Source organism: Barbatula barbatula (genome assembly GCF_947034865.1).
Source record: "Barbatula barbatula genome assembly, chromosome: 22".
NCBI lineage: Eukaryota > Metazoa > Chordata > Actinopteri > Cypriniformes > Nemacheilidae > Barbatula > Barbatula barbatula.
This window is the reverse complement of record NC_136785.1, coordinates 6,666,814-6,691,028: the sequence shown is the minus strand read 5'-3', so window position 1 is coordinate 6,691,028 and position 24,215 is coordinate 6,666,814. Positions and strand designations below refer to the sequence as shown.

The 24,215-nt window shown below is 39.2% G+C and overlaps 3 protein-coding genes across 6 annotated transcripts; 1 reads left to right on the top strand and 2 right to left on the bottom strand.

Annotated features, from left to right (window-relative positions):
- Positions 1 to 3,721: 3,721 nt before the first annotated feature.
- Positions 3,722 to 8,921, bottom strand: crkl (v-crk avian sarcoma virus CT10 oncogene homolog-like). The gene is made up of 3 exons (XM_079486532.1): positions 7,758 to 8,921; positions 7,002 to 7,464; positions 3,722 to 5,450 (listed from the first exon to the last, which is right to left on the bottom strand). Exons 1-3 carry the CDS (start codon positions 8,066 to 8,068, stop codon positions 5,316 to 5,318), a joined length of 909 nt encoding a protein of 302 aa, XP_079342658.1. The 5' UTR covers positions 8,069 to 8,921; the 3' UTR covers positions 3,722 to 5,315.
- Positions 8,537 to 22,183, top strand: med15 (mediator complex subunit 15). 4 transcript variants are annotated; one of them, XM_079486530.1, is made up of 18 exons: positions 8,537 to 8,791; positions 15,998 to 16,085; positions 16,169 to 16,220; positions 16,313 to 16,336; positions 16,420 to 16,581; positions 16,659 to 16,948; positions 17,188 to 17,520; positions 17,813 to 17,962; positions 19,358 to 19,465; positions 19,944 to 20,062; positions 20,157 to 20,290; positions 20,581 to 20,715; positions 20,793 to 20,856; positions 20,944 to 21,010; positions 21,080 to 21,234; positions 21,329 to 21,495; positions 21,616 to 21,714; positions 21,868 to 22,183. In XM_079486530.1, exons 2-18 carry the CDS (start codon positions 16,008 to 16,010, stop codon positions 22,002 to 22,004), a joined length of 2,274 nt encoding a protein of 757 aa, XP_079342656.1. In that variant the 5' UTR covers positions 8,537 to 8,791; positions 15,998 to 16,007; the 3' UTR covers positions 22,005 to 22,183. The 4 variants fall into 4 exon arrangements, with proteins under 4 accessions (XP_079342656.1, XP_079342654.1, XP_079342657.1 ...); XM_079486528.1 differs by lacking the exon at positions 8,537 to 8,791 and adding an exon at positions 15,033 to 15,195; XM_079486529.1 differs by lacking the exon at positions 8,537 to 8,791 and adding an exon at positions 15,071 to 15,195 and having other exon boundaries at positions 16,662 to 16,948.
- ccdc74b (coiled-coil domain containing 74B) lies at positions 22,102 to 24,198 on the bottom strand. Its single transcript, XM_079486533.1, has 7 exons — positions 24,062 to 24,198; positions 23,415 to 23,456; positions 23,217 to 23,334; positions 22,879 to 23,098; positions 22,700 to 22,800; positions 22,455 to 22,514; positions 22,102 to 22,387 (listed from the first exon to the last, which is right to left on the bottom strand). Exons 1-7 carry the CDS (start codon positions 24,174 to 24,176, stop codon positions 22,210 to 22,212), a joined length of 834 nt encoding a protein of 277 aa, XP_079342659.1. The 5' UTR covers positions 24,177 to 24,198; the 3' UTR covers positions 22,102 to 22,209.
- Between the last annotated feature and the right edge of the window lie 17 nt (positions 24,199 to 24,215).

Sequence of the window (24,215 nt, the reverse complement as noted above, 5' to 3'; positions counted from 1 at the left end):
TTAAAAAACATATATCTCCGATTTCATTTCCGGTATGCAAATGTGTCCGCTAATTTGCATTTTATGCAAAAAACAATGAACTAGTCCCTGGATTTTTGCCCGATCGGAACCAAACCAACATGTGAATAATTATCCAAAAAAAAGTTGAAATTTCGATTCACCATTCCTAGGGGGCGCCAAAACGTCTGAACCGAAAGTGGCATATTTTACTAGAATGGCCATAACTCCTGAAGCGTTTGAGCAATCTTCACGTGCCTTGTACCCTGTGTATAGACTCTCAGTCCGGGGTCACAGTAAAAATGAGTTGGCGTTTGGCCACTAGGTGGCGCTATAATATACATGAACTCGAAAAGGGCTATAACTACCCAACCGTTTGCCCGATCGACTTATTATTTGGTATGATGTGTCTTTGTGTCATGCACCATCACTGTATAAAAGGACAGTGGCGTATCTGAAGAACCATGGCGGTCATCGGCCAATGGAGTTTGAGCACTCATTAGACCGGGTTAACGGAGGCCGATCGAAACGACACTCGCTGGGCTTGTTCGACTCGTGCTCCTGAAGGTCTTTAAGAAATATGAACTCATTCGGCCACCGGGGGGCGAAGTAACGCTTTTGGAGTGCATAAACAATTGTAGGCCTATATCACGTGACATATACTCAAACTATTGTTATCATATGAAAGCTCTTCTCATTCTGAACAACTTTGCCTCTGGACACGCTTCTGTCGATTGAACGGGTTGTGAGTTATCACTGATGATGTTAAAAACCTACTTGATCGGATCCAAACCAATGCAGATAAAATCTGTGGAGAGTGATTGTAAATAATTACCAAAAAAAGTTGAAATTTCCTTTCACGGTTGCTTAGGGGCGTAAACATTTTAAACAGAGTCTATTACATTAACATGCCCATAACTCGAGCACTATTAGAGATATCATCAGTTGGAACATATGTGTAGAACATCACTCCGAGATGACTTACTAAATACCGCGGCGTTTGGGCAGTAGGTGGCGCTATAACAGTAAAATGGCAAAATTGGCACATCTTTGGTTGCCTTAACAATTGTGTATCACGTGACATTTGACATTTACACAAACTATCGATATCATGTGAAAGCTCTCATAATTCCAAACAAATTTGGCTCTTGAACCATTGATATCGATCAAACAGTTTGTGAGTTATCTGTGATGATGTTAAGAACCTACTTTTGCGAACTTAGGTTTTTCAAGCGATTTTAAAATTTCCACCACAGTACAATTCTCTGGACTCTCTAGATCAATAACTATCAAAAACATGTTCAACTTTTTCATTTGCGTGACCATTACAGGGTTCTTTATTATATTCAAGTGAACGGTTTACCTGAAAGCTCGCTCCACCTTAACAAATAATCCAATTAACTTGCCATTTAGTACAATCATACATCTTATTACACTAAACAAGCATGTTAAATATGATGGTGATCGGACAAGGGATACGTTTCCTGTCTCACAGGAACAAGGTGTTAGATATATAATGCATTAAAGATTAAACATTGCTCCATATTTACACATCTATAAATATAGAACATGTCTGGGTGGTTGTAAGATGCTGTTTTGCTAAACTTTACACACACCTTTATTATGTAAGCCAGTTTAATTGCATGTAAACCAAAATAGCTACTCAGCAGTCACATGGCAGCAACTCAATGCATTTAGACGGGATCATTTCTTAAATGGATGTGACCAAATGAACCTGAAAAGATGATTCCCCTCAACTGTACTATATGTGCATATGTGTGTAATCATGCGTAGTGTCTATGAACCGTTGCTGACCGTATCTATAATTTTTCAGGCGTTGGGAGTATCGTCCACTTGGGTGTTTTAGTATGAGAGTCCTCGGCCTACTTGATGAAGGCAAAGATGCTTTAGATGCCTTAAAAGTGCTCGAACCCGCTAAATGCTGCTTGCAGCTTTAATTATTATTATAATTTTAATGTGTTTTTATTCTATTTATACTTGTGTGATCATTAGTTCAAAATAATAGGTTTGATTTGAAGAATGTGGTTTATTTTAAGGCAAACAAGATAAAACTCAGCTTTAACCTTAATGCCAGCAAATCATTACCCATATTTTTTTGCCTAACAGGGTTTCTTAAAAGGTAAAGCCACAGTGTAGAGAGACGGAGATAAGTGAGCTCTCTGGGAAATGAAACAAGCCCTGGTTCTGACTCCATATCTGACCCAGATCACAGAGAGACGGTGGGGGAGTCATGATAACTCAATATGGCCTCATTTCCACAGAAGGCGGCAGCAGTAGGCTATGTCCTGTAAATGTTTCATTGACATTACTCCCAAATGGGACATAAAGATTCTGGAAGATCTCAAGATTGATTTAGACAGACACTGAGCTACTAACACAGAGACAACTTTTTCTTAACATTGACTCTCTAACAGAAGCATATTGATAACATATTGATGTTGATGTTGATGAGATATTGATGTTCCTCATCATGTGTCATGTTAGTTGTATGATTTACATCTGGCGTTGAAAAAGTGTGAGGAAGTCTCATATCTGATGAGTATGTTTAACATTAAATGACTGGAGAACATTTTTCTTTAGTTATCTTTCCTAATATATATGGCCTTTCATACATGTAGCCTTAAAGCTGATATTGAGGTCACCATTTAGGTGCCAGCCAGCCAGCCCCTCATTACGGTCAAGTTCAATCTATAGCAGCAAAATTAGCCTTGGGACAGGCTGGTAATGGACTAAAATGGACCTGCATTGACCCGGCACTCACGATTGTCCTCAAAAAGAAACCATTTCCATCAATCCCATCTAGTGGAATAGGATATTTAAATGTGCAGATGTGTCCCGGCAGAAACTTGATATCAAATTAAATAATTCCTGTCACAAACCTTTACATGCAGTAATGCATGCCTGAAATTTGTAAGGGACATATAATGTACTCTTTAAAATTACCTCATGTATTATGCAAGCAACATTTTTTAACACACATATTCACTTTGTAATGCTGCCTGCTTTGACTTTTAATAGGTACACTTTACACTGACGTCTCAAAATCTTTAATGTTTACAATTATGCATTTTTTCTTTAAATGTTTTTTGCTAAATATTCTGCTGTCACGGGTTCTGCTTCACAATGTTTCTGAATAGTTAAGGAAACTTGTCATGATGTATCCATGCCAACTGACAAAAACAAGCACTGATCCCTAATTCTCCTTTTTAAACTTGCGAATACTTGCCCCTCACTGTTCAAATCTAAGCCACAGGAACCCTATCCGGCACAAGTAAAATACACTAACGGAGAGCAAATACATCAATATCAACTTGTTTAAGGCCACAGGGCCAAACAACTTATTCTGATTTACCACATAAAAAGCAAAGCTTGAGCTTCTTAACTTTCTCTAGGTCATCATAGCACAGATTTCTTTTTTTAAACACTTCATTAAAATTCTTTAATTATCTCCTCTCTCCAGGGCACAGTCACAATCACAACTGCCACTAATAAAAATTCAAGTGAGATTAAGTAACCAACCCCCTGTTCCAGATACAGGACGCTTTCTCTAAACAGACTGTTGTGTCACCATTTCGTTGGGCAGAATGTCTGTAGAAATAGGGATTTGGAGTTAGCCCCTTTTAGGAAACGGAAGCCTCCAGAATGAAAGATTCAAAGCAATGTTTACAATATGCGCACACTGAAATTTGACCATACTAGAACAGAGAAGTAGACATAATTTTATTAACTTGTTCTGTACATGATGGGTAATACCAGCACAGGTGTTAACCATGGGAAATATTAACACATGTAAATTATGTAAGAAAAATAAAAGGCACAAATTTTCATTTTAAACCGAAGAGAGCACATTAATATTTTGCAATGTGAAACAAGAACACAGTAATACTGTTAAAGCCTTACAAAAACTCTTACACATTTGAAACCTTAAATTATTCAAAGCGAATCTAAAATATAAGAGTTGGTCTATTGCTTAATATAATTTTAATCTTGATGCTGAAGAAGGAAATCAAACAGAGGCATTAATTTGAAAAAGGAAAACATCAGACAAAAAAAGACATGACACAAAGCAGCATTTAACCTAAGAGGAAACGTCCTCTTGGCAAGGAGGTCATGCACAGAGGCCACCAGCAGGCATTTTATCCCTTTTTTCGAATAAGTCACCTCATTCAAACTTTTCACACCATTTTATTCCAACACACAGTAAATGCATTATTCATCAGCTGGCAAACGTAAGAAAGAAACAGATGGAAACCTTAAAGCTAGTAGTTCTTAACTGAATTATGCAGAAACTATCAAAGTTGAATATCTGTATAGCAGAGACCTTGTAATGTGCTGTAACAGTCAAGAAAGAGAGAGAACCAGATTTTACTGCCACGAGTATGAGACCAGAATGAGGGGAGAGTCAGAAACTAAATCCAGTCAACAAGAGATGAGCTTATGATTGCACAGGTGAAACTTCCAGCTTGCCCAATGGTACAGAGGTGGATTTATTTCCCCTCTTACTCTCTCCAAACCCTCTCTCGCGTCAAGACATAACATCTGGATACAAAATGCTCCACAGACAAGCCCTTCACCATTCGAAAGTTAAATCCCCGGTGGTCTAGCCACAACCATCTAGTTACACTAGTACTGCAATTTACAGATTTCAAGTTATGGAACAAATAAAAACACTACAGTAGACTAGTCCAAAATGTTCTACTCATTGAGGAAAAACTGGTGGACCTCTTCTAAAAGTCAATCAGAAGTGGAGCAGTTGTTTCTACTCTTAAGGACCTGCCACTGAAATACTCTACCCTTATTCAGATGTAGCCAATCCAGGGCTGTTACCAAGTGTCATATCAGTATCACTAGGATTATGTTCATATGTAACAAGGCAAAATATATGGGAAACATTTATTTAAGGTAAGCAGTTGGCAATCAAACCAGGTGGTGTAATCTGCAGTTCCACAACCTTGAAAGAAATTCAATTCCCTTTAACACAAACATATTTAGCTTGGAAAAAGCCAAAGCTAAAGGCAGAAAATTGTTGGGGGGTGATGTCACCTCGGCACGTGTACTGATGGCATGGATAAAGAGGACATTAAGGGCAGACACAATAAAATACTGATTCGCCTGCAACCAGGTGAGAGGGATTAAGAACCCACTGATTTCAGAGCTGTAAACAGTCAGAAGCCGCGCAAATGCTTTGCTTGAGAAATGCATCCTGGCTGAGTCCCAAGGCAGGCAAGCGCAATACCGATGGTGACATGATGGGACTGCCAGCAAGTCGGCATGGTGTTGACGCAGCAAGGCCCAGGTCATTCACTCTCATCCAGGTTTTGGGGGTCCAATATTTTCACATGGGTGAAAGGAAATAAACCTCTCCGGCCGTTTACCTCGCCTTCCCACTGGCCGCTGATGTTCATCCTAGTTACTTTCACAATGTCCCCCACCTATGAAATAAAAGAATAAAATACAGTTAAAATACAAATTATGCATGTAAAATGGTGATATTCACATTGTTCATGCTGAACAAAATTCTGTCCAGTTGCAATGGGAAACTTTTCACAAAGCCTTTGCATGACATACTTTATATCCATTTAATTTTTGATTAAAATACCACTATATAGCTATTGTGGCATATTTATTAAACGTATGAACCCTTTAAATCATCCTCTTCACTATATTTTAATTTAAGCAGTAATTTTCACTAAATGTTTTACATAACTTGCTTATTTTTCTCAAAACAGCTGTGCTAAATACGACCATTTTGCTTAAGGCCATACAATTATGTCATAATTTATGATTCAAAACGCAACAACCTATGCAAAAACCTGAAAACAAATTTTATCCAATCCATGAGTTGCTCTGCCCTTTTCTTTTTACTAGCCGAATCTACAGGCACATTAAGTGGATGACTAATAAATATGTTATGTAATGTTTTTTTTACAAATGGACAAGGCCTTGCATGTAGACACAGATGGAGGAGTGTTGGAACTTGCCAGGTGTGATGACTTTATGCATGGAATTCAATAGTAAATGCTGAACAAACCAATTCAGAATTACACACTAAATTACACACCTTTGGCCTGTGCAAATCCGTGCCCTTCCTAACCCAAAAACTTGAAAAAAAACATAAGTGAAAAGAAGAGTTTCATTGTTGTTACTCATTGATTTCAATACATGTTCCCATTAGTTTGTTTAAAAACATTACCACATTTTTGATGAGGATTGTGAAACGGATTCAATAAAGACGCAGGGCTTATGTAAAGTGATGGATTTAACAATCACCTTGAGGCAGCAAGTAAATAAACTTTCAATGACAGTCGTGTTTCTCACACTTTAGATTTAATCTGACGTATGAACGTTAAAGCTTTGTTTTTCCATTTATACAGCCAAACGGCAAGTGTTAGGTTTGCTTCAAGGAAAGTCCCTTAGGAATGCAGAACTGAGCAGTAAGGACATGAACTGACGAGTCATCAGGAGAAAATATTGGTCATTACGCATTTTCGCACCATCTGACCATATGTAATGAATGAAAATGTAATGAATTCCTATAAATCAACCAAAAGATTAATAAAACAGTTTGTTAACTAGAAACATAAAAGAAATAAAACATGTTGTAGATTGCTAGAAACTACCCATATCGTCCCTGGTTAAAAAAATCTGTAGAACTCGCAAATTAACCTTCATCCCACTCTCATTTTCTCAACCTGAGCTCATCTAATGTCACACACATTTCTGATAAATTGGAATCGGAGGCAGCTGAAAGCAATTTGTCTAGATAAAAAATGTGAAAAAGCAGACAGTTACTTGCTGTAAATCCACCGCTTCTCTAAATACCAATTTAACAAATTATTACGACTACAGAAAGTCAACTTAATATTTCAACCACTAAAAAGCACACATTTCACTATAAAAACACAGGAAGTGAACATTTGTTAAGAGATATTTTGAGGAGTGTTTCTACCAAAGTTGTCAAAAGATCAAAATAAACAACCCACCTCTAGCGCCAAAGCAGTTTTGTCATATGCACATGGCACCCGTTTCTGGATAGCCTTAGCCATAACTGGTCCATTCTGCATGGAAGGCAGCGGATTGATGACAGCACCGGGCGTGACAGGGGGCAAGGGCGACGGAGTCTGAGGCTGGGCATAGGCGTGTGCTGGTTCAGGTATACCGTAGCTATTCGAATTGCGTGAACCGTGGCCAGGCTGACCAGGGTGAGGAGGTCTCACCAGTTTTTCTACATATGGAACAGGAATCATCCCTACTCTGCCTTCTTTGTTCTTGGCACTCCACCACTGCTCCTCGGGTTTGTCCAGAATAATCAGAATTTCACTCTTCTTGAAAGGAAGGTCTTCAGCATCGCTACCAGTGAAGTCATAAAGAGTCCGCACATACTCCTGGTTCTCATCTCCACCAGCTGTCTGAATAGGGCCACTGTTCAGAGAGGTACTGGGGTACCTGTTGTGTAAAGTATAAACGGTATATGATGAGAATATTAAAGATAAAAATAAGATGCTTAACTGCAACACTGAATCCACCCCCCAACGTGCTCTTTCACGCGAACAGTTAACTTCCTGATTCCTCATTCAATTAGGTTTAACTGACCAATCTTATCTTAGCAGTATCTCTGAGTCATAAAAATATATGTGATCATAGAGCAGCAATGCAGGAGAGGGAAGTGTACATAAATAAGAAAAAAGGAAATGGATTTATGTGACAACGTCAAAAACTATTACTGTAACATTACTTACCTTGGCGCAGGCTCTATCAATGTAGTCGTGTCCAGATAATGTATTTTATAAAACTCCAAAAGGGAAGGTAAATTATCGAACTCTTGGTCGCCTATCTTGAATCTCTTGTTTGGCAAAGAGTTGATGATATAGTGAGAAACCTTGGAGTTTTCGGACACCGACAGTACATAATCACCAGGGCAGGTGGACGAATCTCGAACCAAAAACATCCCGTGTCTCTGTCCCTGTAACCTATTCTGCGCCTCCTGTCTTGAGACCTGCCCGAAATACCAGCTGGCTCGATCCGAGGAGTCGAACCTTGCAGACGACATACTTGCTATACAATAAATACACTCGTACCTCTGACAAAATACGTTTAAAATGAAATTATGAGGTATTTAAACTTCGAATATTTGTTTTTACACAAGCTGGCTAATGTTTTGGACTTCTGTCAAATCCAAGGCAAACCAAATCGACTGTTTTACTGAACCGCAACCTGACGTTTCACCAGACAGGCTGCGACTAGCGTCAACCAACTTTGATGCATCGCTCTTTTTCCACCAACACAGGAATCGCGGGAGGTTTACAACCGGTAAAAACCACCAAAAAGTTAGCAGCGAACACAGAAAACGCGTATTTTCAGTTAAAGTTCCCCTTCCCTTTCTCTCTTCCGTGAATGAAGCTGCAGCTTATCAAACAATATAACGCGTTAGCCTGCTAGCCGTCTCCAGTCACCGTCCTCTCAAGATGATGAAAACATCGCAATGTTTTGTTAATAAATCGCTCTGCATGACAATTTTGGCGGCATATGACAGACGCGTCCACCGACGAGTCCTTGTTCACGCACTAGACCAACACCCGGAGGAGTTTTGTCTCTTATTTAGACTCCCAACAGACTTCGAAGGCTGTAACAAAAATGGCGGCCCGCAACACGTCTTCACACAAAACGAACTGAAGTGAATTGCGAAAAATCTCACAACATAAAGTTTCCTTCCTTGCACGTAGCTCTCCTTGAATGCGAGCGACTTCACCGCGCGACACGGCGACCGATAAATGTAAGTTTCTCTTGTATTTTCTTCTGTCTTTCTCCGTGTTGGTGGGAAAGCAACTCCCCACACCGTCCGAGAAATGGCGTCTGGAGGGCGGATCTGCGCGCGCTCCCGCTCTGTCTGATCACCCGTCACGAACGCCTCGAGCGGCTGTCACTGTTAAGAGGAAGAATAAACAGTGTCGTGCAAAGGCGCGGCATTTCAAATCCTCTGAACCGCAACGGAGCACATTAGGCAGGCTATTATTTCGGGGACATTGTAAGCATTACTATTAATGTGAAAGTTTAAAGGTTGGGCTATTTAACAGCGAGCTGGTGCATCTTCATATACGAGTGTTGTGGGCCAAGCTTCACCCACCTTGTTCACACCTGGAAACCTTGTGGTTATTTGGCCTATCGCATTTCTTCGTGTCAAACCCAATCTGCACGAATGTGTGATAAGAGATAATAATGAAGACGAAACGTGTGGGATACAGGCTAATAATAAAAATATCATCCAGAACCTTAAATACAAATAAGGAGAGTTTACTTAAACAATCTAAAACGACTGTAATTTATTATTATATTAAGGGCTTTTTGTTGCCATAATATTTTAAAGGTATTTTATGTAAAATGCTGAATCCTGGTAGTCCCTTCAAATCTTGAATGTTAGATTCGCTTTCATTTTATGTCTTCCAGTTCAAATTTTCTAATTCTTTCTTGCAAGGTGGGATTTAGTATGGAAAAAAAGTATTTGCCTGAGAACGCACGCACGCACACACACGCACAGAGTGAAAAAGATGGAGAAAGTAGATCAGATGGCCTTGTTGTAACCCTTTCCAGGACTATCTAAGATCAAACATAGTCATAATATCTCAACTACAAGTGAAACCATATGGTCAATTCGCGTCTTTTACATCAAGTCAAGTCAGCTTTATTTATATAGCGCATTTTACAATTTTCATTGTTACAAAGCAGCTGTACAAGAAAACATTGACTACAAGTAAAACATAAAAGGTTATGGAAGTCAAAACACAGGTCAAATATCAGACACACAATAAATTCCTATATGCAGTGTTAATTAAATAAGACTATCAAATTCTAGCGGCCCCCCCCGGCCTATGCAAACGGTGGCGAGGAACCAAAACTCCATTGGAGGAGAAAAAAACCTCAGAGGGAAACCAGGCCTAACCAGGGGATTCCAGTTCCCCTCTGGCAAAAACTGCTGCCTCTGCACAAGCTCGACAGTGCTTGCACAACAAGGCAAAATAAAAAAAAGTTAGATTTAAAATTATCATGAATAATCTAATAGCGACTGAAGTTTTGTAGAGTCGCCACGTCCTTCGTCCAGCATTTGTCAGGTCTGGGAATGGATTGCGCCCTGCCCGCTCCGGTAACCTTGGACTGCATCCTGCCCGCTCTGGCAACCTTGGAACAATGAGACAAGACTGGCTGAGAGTAGAGTACTGTTCTGCACTATTTGATGCAACAAATGCATCAGTTGTTATTGGAAGTGTCCCTGGTTCCGGTTGATCTAACTAGTGCAGCCTAGATCTTTGAAATATATATATTATGATAGTGTAGTGTATGCAAGATTAAAAAGATGCGTCTTTAGTCTAGATTTAAACTGACAGAGTGTGTCTGCCTCCCGGACAGTGCAGGGAAGACTGTTCCAAAGTTTAGGCGCTAGATAGGAAAAGGATCTGCCGCCTGCACTTGATTTTGAAATTCTAGGTATTACCAACTGACCTGACACCTGAGAGCGTAGTGCACGTGATGGACTATAATACGTTAGAAGTTCTCTCAAGTAGTGAGGAGCTAACCATGCAAGGCTTTATAGGTAATAAGCAAGATTTTAAAGTTTATGCAATGCTTTATAGGTAACCAGTGCAAGGTTGACAGAACCGGGCTAATATGCTCATACTTTTTTGTACGCGTAAGAACTCGAGCTGCCGCATTTTGGACCAGTTGGAGTTTTTGTAATAGGCCTGCAGGGCAACCACCTAATAGTGCATTACAGTAATCTAGTCTTGATGTCATAAATGCATGTATAAGCTTCTCTGCATCTGATGGTGACAGCATATGACGTAGTTTAGATATATTTTAAAGATGGAAAAACGCAATTTTACAGGTGTTGGCGACCTGGTTCTCAAATGACAGAGTACTATCGAATATAAAGCCAAGATTCTTAGCTGAAGATGAGGGTTTTATGGAAGATCCATCAATAGTTAAGCAGTATTCTTGGTTGTTACGTAGGGCGGTTTTCGGTCCGATAAGTAACACTTCAGTTCAGTCATTGCTACTCATCCACTTTTTTATATCGACTATGCATTCCACTATTCGATGGAATTGCTGTGTTTCATGAGGCTTCGAGGACATATAAAGTTGCGTATCATCAGCATAACAGTGAAAGCTTACTCCATGAAGCTTTATTATATCTCCTAGAGGTAGCATGTATAATGCGAAGAGCATAGGCCCTAAGACTGAGCCCTGTGGTACACCGTACTGGACTTGCGATTTGCGTGATACCTTATTGTTTATTGCTACATATTGAAAACGGTCGCATAAATAAGATCTAAGCCATTTCAAAGCTATTTCTTTAATACCAACATCATTTTTGAGTTTATGTAGGAGCATGCTGTGGTCAATGGTGTCGAATGCAGCACTCAGATCTAGCAGCACCAATAAGGAGTTACAACCTCGGTCGGACGCCATAAGCAGATCATTTGTAACTCTAATCAGAGCAGTCTCTGTACTGTGATGTGCTCTAAATCCAGACTGGAAATCTTCATTAATCTCATTCCTTTGGAGGAAGGAGCATATTTGAATCGAGACTACTTTTTCCAGAACTTTAGATAAGAAAGGTAGATTCGATATATGTCTGTAGTTAACTAGTTCTCCAGGGTCCAGATGGGGTTTTTTGACAAGGGGCCTTATAACAGCCACCTTATATGCTTTAGGCACATGTCCTAATGTCAGAGATGAGTTAATAATGCTAAGTAGAGGATCTATAATTTCTGGGAGCATCTCTTTCAGTAGATTTGTAGGTATAGGGTCTAACATGCATGAAGTTCATTTAGATGATCTAATGATTTTACAGAGTTCATCGTGATCTATAGTAGAAAATAAACGTAATTTCTCCTTAGAAGCACTGTAGTTAGTCGTTTGTTCTGCGGGATTCACTTCTGGTTGCATAGATATAATTTTTTCTCTAATATTTTCATAAAGTTGCGCTCCATTTTTCGTGCCGCTTTCTTTAGAGCCTGAGTGAGTTCATTATTCCACGGTGTCGGTCTGTCATTTTTAATCTTCTAATGTAAAGCCCTCGCCGTTGACAGAGAAGGCTAAGCTAAACATTTGACATGAGGTGCAAGTGACAATAATAGGAGAAGAAGCCATAACTCACCGGGTTTGAAGAGTAATTCCAACTTACCAAGGCTGCTCGGTGATTCTTAGTATATACGCTTAAGAGAGAAACCGTTAGCACACAAGAAAACTATAAGGCGATAAGATATTTAGCAGTGTAAACAGAAAGCCCGCTAGCATGCTTGTGTTATGCTAACGGCGCTGAGTGTTTTGGTTTAAGATCTTCAAGTAAATAACCAGGAGATGGTCATTGAGATATCAGGATAAGTTAAGCAACAACAGTGATAAGTATCAATGTATGCTATGAATAAAATACACTAATATGAAAGAAAGTACAAGTGCAGTGATACAACAAACCGATTCCGCTGCAGTGAGGTGAAACTCCGTCTACCGTCTCCCAAAAAACGTGTAGGCCCCTGTTTAAATTTTTTGCTCATTTGTATGTAATTGCTAAATTAAACAAAGCATAGACATACTGGACAACTTAAAAAGGATTTTCGAGGATTGTTTGTCAAATATGTGTTATTCATATTACTTGCACACAATCCAAATCAGTACATTTAATGATGCAGTCATGAGATGAGTCAACCATGTTTAATTATTTAACTATGAACAGAGGACAGTGAATGAAGCTATTTGGCCTGGAAGCCAGCATTTATTTTCCATAACAAATGTGAAATTAAAAAGTTATCATTTATGGCTTTTCTGCATTGGACACAATAACCACACCCTAGCAGGGCCTATTCCTAGTTTACATACAAAAATAACAGTTGGTAATACTGGAATTATAAAATAACCAATGTACATATTGTACTCCTGAATCAGGATTAATAAGAGGCAATCATCTGATATCCACTGTATCCATTTTCTTTAATAAACCTAATTGATTCGAGAGATCAGTTACACTAACAACCATACATTGAAAGCTGGTTTATTTGACACAGCATGTAAATAAAATCACAGTGTTTTGCAATGTGACGTAACGAAGAATGGTTTGAAAAAACTTTACTTGTCTATTGACTTGACTGAATCGCTGTCCGAAGCACTGATTCAAAAATGATTCTTAACTTATTCGAAACCTCACGGTCATGAATCAGCGTTTCATACTGTACGTGTCCATCACTCCATTACACTTGAAAAGTCTTAACGTAAGGTGAAAACCAAATCAACAATGTGGATTCTAGCGACTATAGGAGCAGAGCCTTTGGCCAGAAAGTGGTGGCTCAAATGTAAGTGTTTTCCATTAAATATTATTTGGATGTGTTTGTGTTTGTAAGATGATTATTGTTGCGTGCACAGGAACAGCTATGTTTGGTGATGTCCAGGCATGCTACCAAAAAATTAAGAGTTTGGTTCCCAAATGAGAAAACACAGTTTTTAAACTTCCTAAAAATCCTGTTTTTTATTGTGCATTCAAATTAGTATCAATGAAACTGCAGTTGGTCTGTTTTGATTTAACCTGTAATAACTAAAAAAATACAGCTAACTAACACAATAAACACAAATACATGATAACATAATAAAAAACATGATTTAAATAAATAAATGAACGGAAATATCTAATTTTGGAACCAAACTCTTCAAATAGGCTATGAAGTAAAAGAAAGCAACGTGACATCTAGTAAAAACGATTTATTAGCTTTAATAAATTAGATTTAATCTTCAAAATACCTCTTCTGCTATTTTAATCGGTCATATTGTATAACTGGTGGCCAGCAGTCTGGTAAGTTTAACAGTTGTCTAGGCAACTGTAATGTAACATTAATTGAAAGAATAATTTATTTACAGAAAAAGGACCATAAAAGTTGCTTGTACATTTTTTGTGCTGTGTTCCAAAACTTATATTTTTTATATTTTTAAGGCCACATTGTCTGGTTGTCATTGTGTATTTATTGTTTTGATGACTGTTTGCAGTTGCTTCAAACCATAATCCTGCAGCAGTTTATGTAAAGTGGATTCATATTTTAGTTTTTACCTGTAACAAATGTAAATGATCTTGTTAAATTGGTAATACAGATGTAAAACAAGACACTTTGACTTAACAAATTCTAAATAAAACACAACCACTCTGGACTCGCAGTCCTGATAACAATATTTCAAATAATAATATACTTAAATTCAACAATAATCTTCAATTGAATAATTGACATTTTCACATTGATTTCAGACATGTTTCATCAGTGTACATTGCATAGAGAAAAACTTCAATATTGTATATATTCAAAATACAACTCAATATTAACTTTCACCATGTGTCTTAATACCATATGAAGTCTTACATTTTTTACCACTACTATTATTATTAATAATATTATTTTTAATTATGATGCATGTAAAGCTGCTTTGCAACAATTAAAATTGCTATATAAATAAAATTGAATTGAAAAACAGTAAGGGATCTTTTGAACCGAGTGTCATAAATTAATCTTATGTTTGTGTGTGTGTGATATGACTGAAATTATGAGCCGTGAGTACATACGTATTATACATACGTAGTATTTCCGTGAGTACATACGTAGTATTTCACTTCCCATGTACTTGTCCTTATGCATGCATGTAGATGCTTCCAAAGCTACAGGGAAAACTCAAAAAGTATTTGCATTTACTGTTCTTTTGTCATTTTGATATATTCTGTGTATACATTTAATCTCTGTTTAAGGCCCCTGGTTCATCCATTGCTCCTGTCACATTGAAAGACTAGACAACCCACTGAATCACATTACTATTATTATATTATGAATCGAGATCAGTTACAGCCATACATTGGATTTGGGGATTTTTCACATAACATCTTAATATAATCATACACAAAAAACTCGACTGTTTTAAAATAATGTCACTTGGCCCATGACTTGACTCGTTCGATTCGCGCTCCGAAGCATTGAATCAAAACAAACGATTCGCAAAGGATTCGAAGTTTCACGAATCAGTGTTTCGAACGCGTCCATCACTACCTGAAACTGAAAGGCTTGTTCAACGTTATTTAAAAATATCAACAATGGACGTCTCAGGCTCTGATAGCGATTGGAGGAGCACAGCCTTTCGACAGAAAGTGGTGGCTCAAATGCAAGTATTTCCCATGAAATATTATTTGTTTGGATGTGCGAGGAATATGGTTCAGCGCACGGAAATAGTGCTGTTAGCTTGGTAGCTGCTAACTAGCTGATGCTCAGCCATGTTTTTACCCACATAGTCTGTGAAACACTGCGAACTTTGATATTATTAAAGTGAAAGTAAGCAACGTGATATTTAGTAAAAGCGATTAGTAAGTCTATTAATTAAGTAATTTCTAATTCAGTTAACGTTACTTATTTAGCTATGTTGCCAGCTAAGATACAGTTACGTTTGCGTCATTAAATATGCGCCCAGATATCCAGAGGACCTGAGAAACTACTGTACAAATAAGGTTACTATTCGTTAAATTGAACAAACTTTCAGTAGAAGGCGTGGCATTTGTGACTTTTAAATCGTTATAAGTTGTTCTGATAATACTTATAATATATATAGTCTATACCCGATGGTTTTGTTTTTTCATTGACAGTCCCAGAAACTTAATGTTGATATTATTATTACTTTCTGTATTTAATTTGCTAGTGCTTTTGAGCTGTGGATTTCAGCTTAAGGGATATATTCCTTTTTTTAAAGCACACACTACTTATTTCTTCCGTTATCTACTAATCCAGCATCCCTGCAGAAGTGGGTGGTACAGCCGAATCACAACAGATAATAAATGCAATTAACTTAAACTGTGGTTACAGTTTGTTTGACAAAGCTTATTTTGTATTTCACTTAACTATTTTCTTCAGACTAGTGAGCTTTCTCTGTAAACCTATATTCATCTAACCTGAACTTCTGTCTTATGTTGTAGAGAGGATGCCATGAGGAAAGCAGGAACTGCTCACACTAAGTCCTGTACTGACATGGAGAACCATGTGTATATTAAGGCAAAGACCAGAGTAAGTACCGATTTTTAGTTTTTGTGTGATCATTAAAAGCACTGATGTTTTGGGCTTTTTGACAAATGACTGTTTTTGGACAGGAGGAGTATTTGTCTCTGGTTGCGAGGCTGATCATTCATTTCAGAGACATTCGTAAGTTGTTTGCTATGTTTTTGATTTAACGTTTTTATGTGCTGTGATTCTTGGATGAGAACTTTGTATCGAACATATTTTTTTCGTTGCAGATAAAAAGACACAAGGGGGACCCGGTAAGAGGGGATTAAAATAACCCTTAAATCTATTTTTTTGCATGTAAGTGTCAAATTACATTTTCATATTGTTTAATTTTCAGATCCCATGAATGCCCTACAGAATTTGACCGGAGTGGGTGGAGGTGGTGGCATTGGCATTGGACCACGCCCACCTGGCCCACCTATGAGTGGTATGGGGCCAATGGTGCAAATGCAGATGGGTCAACACACCATGCAGGGAGTTGCAGGCGGCCAGCAAGCTGGTAAGATTAACAATCTAACAATTGAGCCACAGAGATAAATTGCCATGAAATTACATCTGATTCAATACTTACTCCAGCAGGTTCTGCCGGACAGATGCAGATGATGCAGCAGTCCATTCAGTTTCAGCAGTTTCAGACACAGCAGCAGGCAGCCATGCAGCCACCGCAGCAAACAGCCATGCACCAGTTCCAACAGATGAAACAACTCCAGCAACTCCAACAGCAGCACCATCAGAATCAACAGCTGCAGCATTCTAACCAGCAGCAACAACAGCAGCAACAACAACAACAACAACAACAACAGCAGCAGCAGCAGCAACAGCAGCAGCAGCAACAGGCTCAGACTCAGCAGCAGCAACAGAACCAGGTACTGGTAATGAAAAGATTACCAAATAAATGCTCTGGCTTGTACAACATTTTTAGTTCATTTATAGTGATCCCAAGACATCACAACAAACACAGACATTCACATGTGTGAATCAGTGTGAATTAGACTTAACCAATGAAGGTAGCTTGAGATAAACAGCTCTAATTGACCAATTCAAGACCATACAGACTCCAGACTCCGGTCTTCATTAAGTGCTTATTGTTTGGGTTTCTTCACAGTTGCACCAAACTAGAATTCAGCAGCAACAACAGCAGTTAGCACAACTGCAGCAGCAACAACAATTGCTACAACAACAGCAACTACAACAACAGCAACAACAACAGCAATTGCAACAACAACAGCAGCATCAAGCCCAGGTTCAGGCTCAAATCCAAGCACAGGCTCAAGCTCAAGGTCAAGCCCAAGCTCAAGGCGTGGCAGGCCAGATGCCCCCTCATTCGCAGCAGGTTTTGGTGCCACAGTCTTTGGCACAAATGGCCCCAGGGCAGCATCAACAAATCAACTCGCTGAGCCAACAACAACAGCATCTGCTCAAGCAACAACCAATCCAGGTAAAGATCAGCTATCGAAACAGAACACATTATGATTGGGTTCAGTGTAGTAAGAGATGTTGATGAAGTGCAAAAATTTAAGTGAGAAAAAGACAAGGTGGCACATCGTTCTGATATTTCGAAATTGCCTGTTGATGTCAGACAAAGCCAAGATGTTCTATCAAGACTTTTGCCATTAACCTGGCAATGTATAAATCTCATTATAGCACAGAGATAGACTGACAGGCAAGCAGACGTCTGATTCTCTGATTTTATTATAGATTTTGTTATTTGTGTGTGTGAATCTGATCAGGTAAGAGTTTTGCAACAACAGCAACATCAGCAACATCAGCAGCAGCAGCAGCAACAGCAGCAGCAGCAGCAACAACAACAGCAGCAGCAGCAGCAACAACAACAACAGCAGCTTCAGCAGACAGCCCAGCTCACAACAGTTACCGGTCAGGTAAGCGCAGCGCAAGGATTGAGATGAACAACTTGGCGTGAAATAAATGCATGCTACACAAATCAACTCTTGTTTATTTGAGTTTCTTGTGAATGTCAGAACTACTTGTTCCTTGCCTGTTGGTGGAACGTAGTAATGCACAATGACAAAATGACAACGAACGGTTATGCGTTTTAGCTCTATGAATGAGGTTTCGTTGCCTGCCACGGTCTAGACTGCTTGTTTCGAACTACTGATGTCTTCACTAATAAATAACTACCCTGCAACCACCGAATACATTGTGACAACCCTTAATATGTATATGTAGATGCCACATTGGAACATTTCAGACACACTGACACGTCTTCTATGTTTGAACGATCCACATATTATATTAAAGTAAAAGAAAAATGTTATAAGTTTATACTGTGTAATAAAATATATTAAAACAAATATTATACAATAAAACTGGTTAATATCATCAGTGAGTTTTCCAAGATGCTGCAACTTTGCCCAGAGTACACTATTTTGCTGAAATAGATCAGACTTCCCAGGGCAACTTATTTTATTTGTCAGCACTAGGTGTCTTATCATACGCAAAGTCAGATCCCTCTTCCAAGGGTGATCGTCCCATTCGTTCGACAACATTTCGCTTTGTTGCTTTCATTCACCTTGTCCCATACGTGTGGCCCTAGTTTATGCTAAATCCTGAGATTGAATGGTGTTAACCAGCGAAATATCTTCGCTTTTGCAGAGCTGTAAAATTCAATAAAGCAGTTTAAGTTTTAATAGCTTTCAATCTCATTTGCATTATGCATGTGTGTGCAGCTAACAGCTTGACAGCATGCTTGCTATTTCAAACCCACAAGCTCATTCTGCACGCACCTGACCTGAAGAAATGAATTCCTTTTTAGGTTAGTCCTTACAATGCTCTGATATTTTTCTTTGTGCATTGTTCACGAACATTTCCTGGAGGCCTTACCGTTGCATTGCATCTTATTTGGAAAGTCATTACCTTTACCTCTGAATGCTTTTTATACATTACTAGATGGCAAACTCGACTTAAACGTGTCTTGTTGGAGACACAGAAATACCCATTGCATTTCTCCTTGCCTTGCATGGTTCTGGTACATGAATACGGAGCATGAAATCCATTGGCCTGCGTACTCTGTCTTGACTAAGTGCCTTTAGAATGACAGAAGAGTTTCATTTCACTGGCACATCATTTTGTTTTTTATAAATAGCCTTGTTTTGCATAGTTAAATGTGAATGTGTGAATTGTGCATCCGTGCTTGCAGATGAGTCACATCTGTTTATGTTTGCCTTGTTGCATGTGCTTCCTGTCATGTCTGCTAATGCACTGCATTTATTGTTTTGCTTGTGACATGTCTGTTGTCCCCTCTGTCCTCCTCAAAGATGATGCTCCGTCCTGGGATGCAAATTCCAACCCGGTTGCCCCGCGCCACCCCGAACTCTGCCATTCCTCAAAACCCTGTTGCCATGGGAGGACAGCAAATGCCACAGGTATTTACCGCAGGGCTGAGTGCTGGGTCGCCGCTCTGCAACCCAGTGGGTGCAAACATCTGTGGCTTTACGCTAGAGCACTCCCACACGAAGGCCGCCAATAATTCTACCTCAGTTAAACACTTATGTGCCTCCCTTTACCACTACACCAACCAGTTTCTCAATGAGTAACATTTAGAAACTACCCAGAAGCACCTAGGGCAGAGTAAATTATGTCTAGAATTTTACCTGAAATGAAACGTGTGGCACAGGTAAGTTATTGTCCATTTTGAATAGATCACAAGCCACTGAATGCTAAGCTAGGAAGCTACAATGGTGTGATCATCTACTGGCTATGTAGCGCCATCTACTGGTGCTGTAGCGTCAAAACAAGCTGATCTGTTACCACCTCTAGGTTATTGGCTTTACCCGTGCAGATCCTCCTCTTCTGATCTGGTCTATTTTTGATTTTTTATCTGTCCTGTCATCTGTTACTTAGGGTCAGCAAATGATGTCATCACCCTCTCCAGTTCAGGTGCAGACGCCCCAGTCGATGCCTCCTCCACCCCATCCTCAACCGTCACCCCAGCCCCCCACCTCTCAACCTAACTCTGTCAGGTAAACCCACTTGCGAAGGCCTTTGGGACCTTTAATTTGATATCTTTTTCATGTTACTACATAGACCCATCATAACTTTACTTTTTCTCTCTAGCTCTGGTCCAACCCCATCCCCTGGGGGTTTCCAGCCCAGTCCCTCTCCCCAGCCATCCCAGAGTCCAGCTTCCGCTCGAACCCCACAGAGTTACCCTCTTCAGGTGCCTTCACCTGGACCACTCAACACCCCAGGTACAAAAAATATGAATTTTATGATTTTTCCTCTTTTAATTAGACAAGAAATAACACTGAGAAGAGGGCTGGGATATGATCTTCAGATCCTGACCCAGGCCACTTTTCTGAATACAGAGCAGCTTTAATGCATAGAGGAGCTCCTTTACAATAAGTCATAATTACAAACAAATAATCAGATACAATTTGCTTTTTAATGTTAGTAATAGGGGTTAAAGACTTTATCCTTAGTTACTTAATTTGTAATGATCATAAATGTTCAACCTATATAATTGTTTTTTTAACTATAGGCAACCCAAGCTCTGTAATGAGTCCAGCAGGTACCTCACAGTCTGATGATCAGCTATATATGGACAAACTAAAGCAGCTGTCAAAATATATCGAGCCTCTGCGCAGGATGATCAACAAAATCGACAAAAATGAAGGTACTAGAGATTTTTTGTCTGCCTGTGGTAGTTTACTTGCTTTATTTGACAGTTATGTGTGTTGTTTGTTTTCACAGATAGGAAAAAGGATCTGAGCAAAATGAAGAGTTTGCTTAATATTCTGACTGACCCCAACACGCGGTAGGAAAACAAACAGTCCTGTGTCTTGCATTTTTGACTTTTGCAACATCCCTCGGTTAATTTTGAATTACTGTTTCTACCCACTAGGTGTCCTCTTAAGACCCTAGAGAAGTGTGAAATAGCTTTGGAGAAACTGAAGAACGATATGGCTGTGGTGAGTTACTGGTGACATACATATGGTTACAATACTTATTTAGTTATTAACAATGTTTGTTATTTCCAGCCGACTCCTCCCCCAGTGACATGTACCAAAAAACAGTACCTGTGCCAGCCGCTGCTGGATGCCGTCATGGCCAACATTCGTTCCCCCGTTTTAAACCATTCACTTTACCGCACGTTTGCTCCTGCTATGACGGCCATTCATGGACCACCAATCACGTAAGTTTTTCCCTTATTCAACTCTGTCTATTTAGTGTAATATTGAATGTTCAGTAATCACCTGTGATGTATAAAATGAAATTATGTATCGCAGGGGCCCTTTAATTCAGTCCCGTAAACGGAAGTTTGAAGATGACGACCGGCAGACCATCCCTAACATACTTCAAGGGGAGGTGGCTCGGCTCAATTCCATGTTCCTGGTCAATCTGGATCCATCCTATTGCAGCAACAATGGATCTGTGCATCTTATTTGCAAACTCGGTGGGTTAAACCTGCGCTCTTTACATTGCTGGCTGATAGTCTGAGGTCATAAGTTTCTGTTTTTCATTTGGACCCCATTTTATACATGTATATTAATTACTTACTTTGGTCTCTGTGTAGATGATAAAAACCTGCCCAGTGTTCCTCCTCTTCAGTTGAGTATTCCCGCAGATTACCCCGATCAGAGTCCACACTGGGAAGATGATGGTCAGCAGTACGGTACGGCAGCCTAAGCCTGCTTTTTACATAAGTGTCAACTTGTAATTCTAAACTGTTTAAAAATGCAAACCCTTGTGAGCACCCAATTTAAATGAAAATGTATTGGGTATAAACATAACTCAACAGTTCTTACATGCTTCCATCTGTTCTCAGAGGTGAACCCTTTCCTGCAAACTGTTCATAAAAACATGACCTCCAAACTCCTTCAGCTTCCTGACAAGCACTCTGTGACAGCGTTGCTGAACACTTGGGCCCAAAGCGTGAGACAGGCTTGCCTCTCGGCAGCTTAAAGATTTCCACCAGCAAACCCATATAATCTTTGCACCTCCATGGCACAATGGCAATATGAATGACTTGTTACTTTGCATTTCTTTGTCTTTTTTATTTACATCAGCATCTTGTTCAGTACACTAAAGCCTTAACAGTTTGTGCATTGCTTGATCAATAAAATTATTTAGACATTCTGTACAACTGTTTCAGTTTAATCTGTGTTTCCTAATAATGTTTGGTAAAACCCAGTGTGGTTGTTAAGTGAATAGGCCTCTGCAGCCGACGTCTCTGAACAGCCTGAGTTCTCCTGTGTCTTTCTGCTATGTTGTTGTGCAGACTTCGGGTGAGGGCAGGCAGGATCACTTTCTCTGCTTTGCTAGCCTGAGACGCAGATCTGTTCATACTGTAAGAGAAACATTCTTGCTGTTTATGTCAAAAAATATATCTGGCTTTTTAAAGCAGTGACTTACAGTCCTCTAGGCAGTGTTTGGAGAGAAAGCTGCGGAAATGTATCAGAGTCCTCGGTTCTGCTAAAAAATAAAGATCAAGGATTGAAAGATATCTGGGTGTGAATGGCAGGAAATGTTAAAATATCTAAAGCCTACTACATTAAGATACCTTCCAAGTATTACACTATGAAATTGTTTTTAATTTAAAAAGCAAATTATCATATTACTTTTTTATCATAATATTTTTGCAATGATTAAGAAGTTACCTTTGACCATCAGCAAGAATAGCCTTGGTCAGAATATAATTCTCTGTAGTGATCTTCTTGTTGAAAACAATGTCTTTGAGGATAGCTTTCACACGCAGGATCTGAGAAGACACTTGGCTTAAAATCTTCAATACAACGATGTTAAAGAGTTGTTTTGTATTAAACAACTATGACATCACCTCTTGGGACTGCATGCTGTTAGCATTGTAAAGCTGTCGTATGATGATCTCGCACTCCTTCAGGGTAGGCGGTCGGGGTGGATCCAATTGGCTACACTGGATCATTAAAGGCTGTAGAGAAGTGATGAAGCCTGCTTTAGCGTCTGATGGACCTTTTATCTTGACTGCTAGGGGAGCAGTTGAGGAACTCGATCTTGTTTCTCTACATTTACTATGATTGCTGGGGGTATAGCACAATGTTACATTTTAAATACTAGTAGCTGAGAAGTTATCATGTATGAGCCATAGGGTTTAAAGGAAGTGGCAATAACAGATGTGGTTAATATCTTTATAACCACCTGAGGTCTGCGCCCTGTGGAAGGAGCTTGTCATCGAGGGTCTGCTCCAGATAGTTGCCTCTATCTGTCTGAAATTTGTGGTTGTCTGTTTGATGCCTGTGGATTTTACGTCTGGACCCTGTGTGTTCACGGGATGGAACAGGATGACGTGATGTAGTTTTAATATAGAAAATGTGAAGGCAGAGTCTTAACACTTACTGTTCGACTTTGATGGCTCCATGATCAGCCTGAACTGCAGCTCTGGACCGCAATGTTAGAGAAAAGTACACAATGAGGAATGATTTGTCATCCAGTGTTCATATTCATACATTTTGAACCGACTTTTCAGAGTGGGGTTGCTTTGAAAAATGTCCTTATAAAAAAGCATAAAGTGTTATCTTGTTTTAGACGGTTGTTGTAAGCAACACATTTTCCTTTTGGCCGTCTGAAACAATACCCTGAAACTTTTCTCTACTGTAAACTGATACACTACCACCCACAGAGGTTACATCGGGCATTCTATCGTTTTTTTTCATTCAACAGGCTTCCAGTCAGCAGGTTACCTGTCCTCTACTATAGCATCAGCCCTGTACACCTGTTAACAGCTATGGTCATTAACAAATATAAATGCAGGTATATGGTATATAATTCATCTTTATGATACCTAAAAAATGTCACTCACATCTGACTTGAAAACAGTCAAAATAAAGAAGTCTGTTGTAAATAGCTGAAGAAAAAAGCAGCCTGAATCATACGTTAAAAATGTAACCCGTATCTTAATACGATTAAGTATACTACACATTGCAAATTACTTTACACCAAGTCTTATAATATACAGTATATGAGTAAATTTGAGATTCGTTTACCTTTATTTTCCCGCTTTAAACACTCTATTTCATCGTGTAATTTTCCTAGAGCTTCACCGTGCTGCTTTTGCAAGAACTCAATATTTCTCTGCATCGAGTCGGCGCTGTGAGACATGTTCCTGACGTCACCGTCATGCATGCGCCCTCATCCAAG

Bases quoted from the DNA above. Each gene is read 5' to 3' on its own strand.
- crkl (XM_079486532.1), bottom strand. From the start codon at position 8,068: ATGTCGTCTGCAAGGTTCGACTCCTCGGATCGAGCCAGCTGGTATTTC. The intron at 7,465-7,757 runs GTAAGTAATGTT...TTTACACAACAG, and splicing joins TTGATAGAGCCTGCGCCAAG to GTACCCCAGTACCTCTCTGA. The intron at 5,451-7,001 runs GTGGGTTGTTTA...TTTATTTCATAG, and splicing joins AAACTGCTTTGGCGCTAGAG to GTGGGGGACATTGTGAAAGT.
- med15 (XM_079486528.1), top strand. From the start codon at position 15,128: ATGGACGTCTCAGGCTCTGATAGCGATTGGAGGAGCACAGCCTTTCGA. The intron at 19,466-19,943 runs GTATTTACCGCA...TCTGTTACTTAG, and splicing joins GAGGACAGCAAATGCCACAG to GGTCAGCAAATGATGTCATC. The intron at 20,291-20,580 runs GTACAAAAAATA...TTTTAACTATAG, and splicing joins TGGACCACTCAACACCCCAG to GCAACCCAAGCTCTGTAATG.
- ccdc74b (XM_079486533.1), bottom strand. From the start codon at position 24,176: ATGTCTCACAGCGCCGACTCGATGCAGAGAAATATTGAGTTCTTGCAA. The intron at 23,099-23,216 runs GTGGTTATAAAG...CTATACCCCCAG, and splicing joins CCACAGGGCGCAGACCTCAG to CAATCATAGTAAATGTAGAG. The intron at 22,801-22,878 runs GTGATGTCATAG...GTGTCTTCTCAG, and splicing joins ACAGCATGCAGTCCCAAGAG to ATCCTGCGTGTGAAAGCTAT.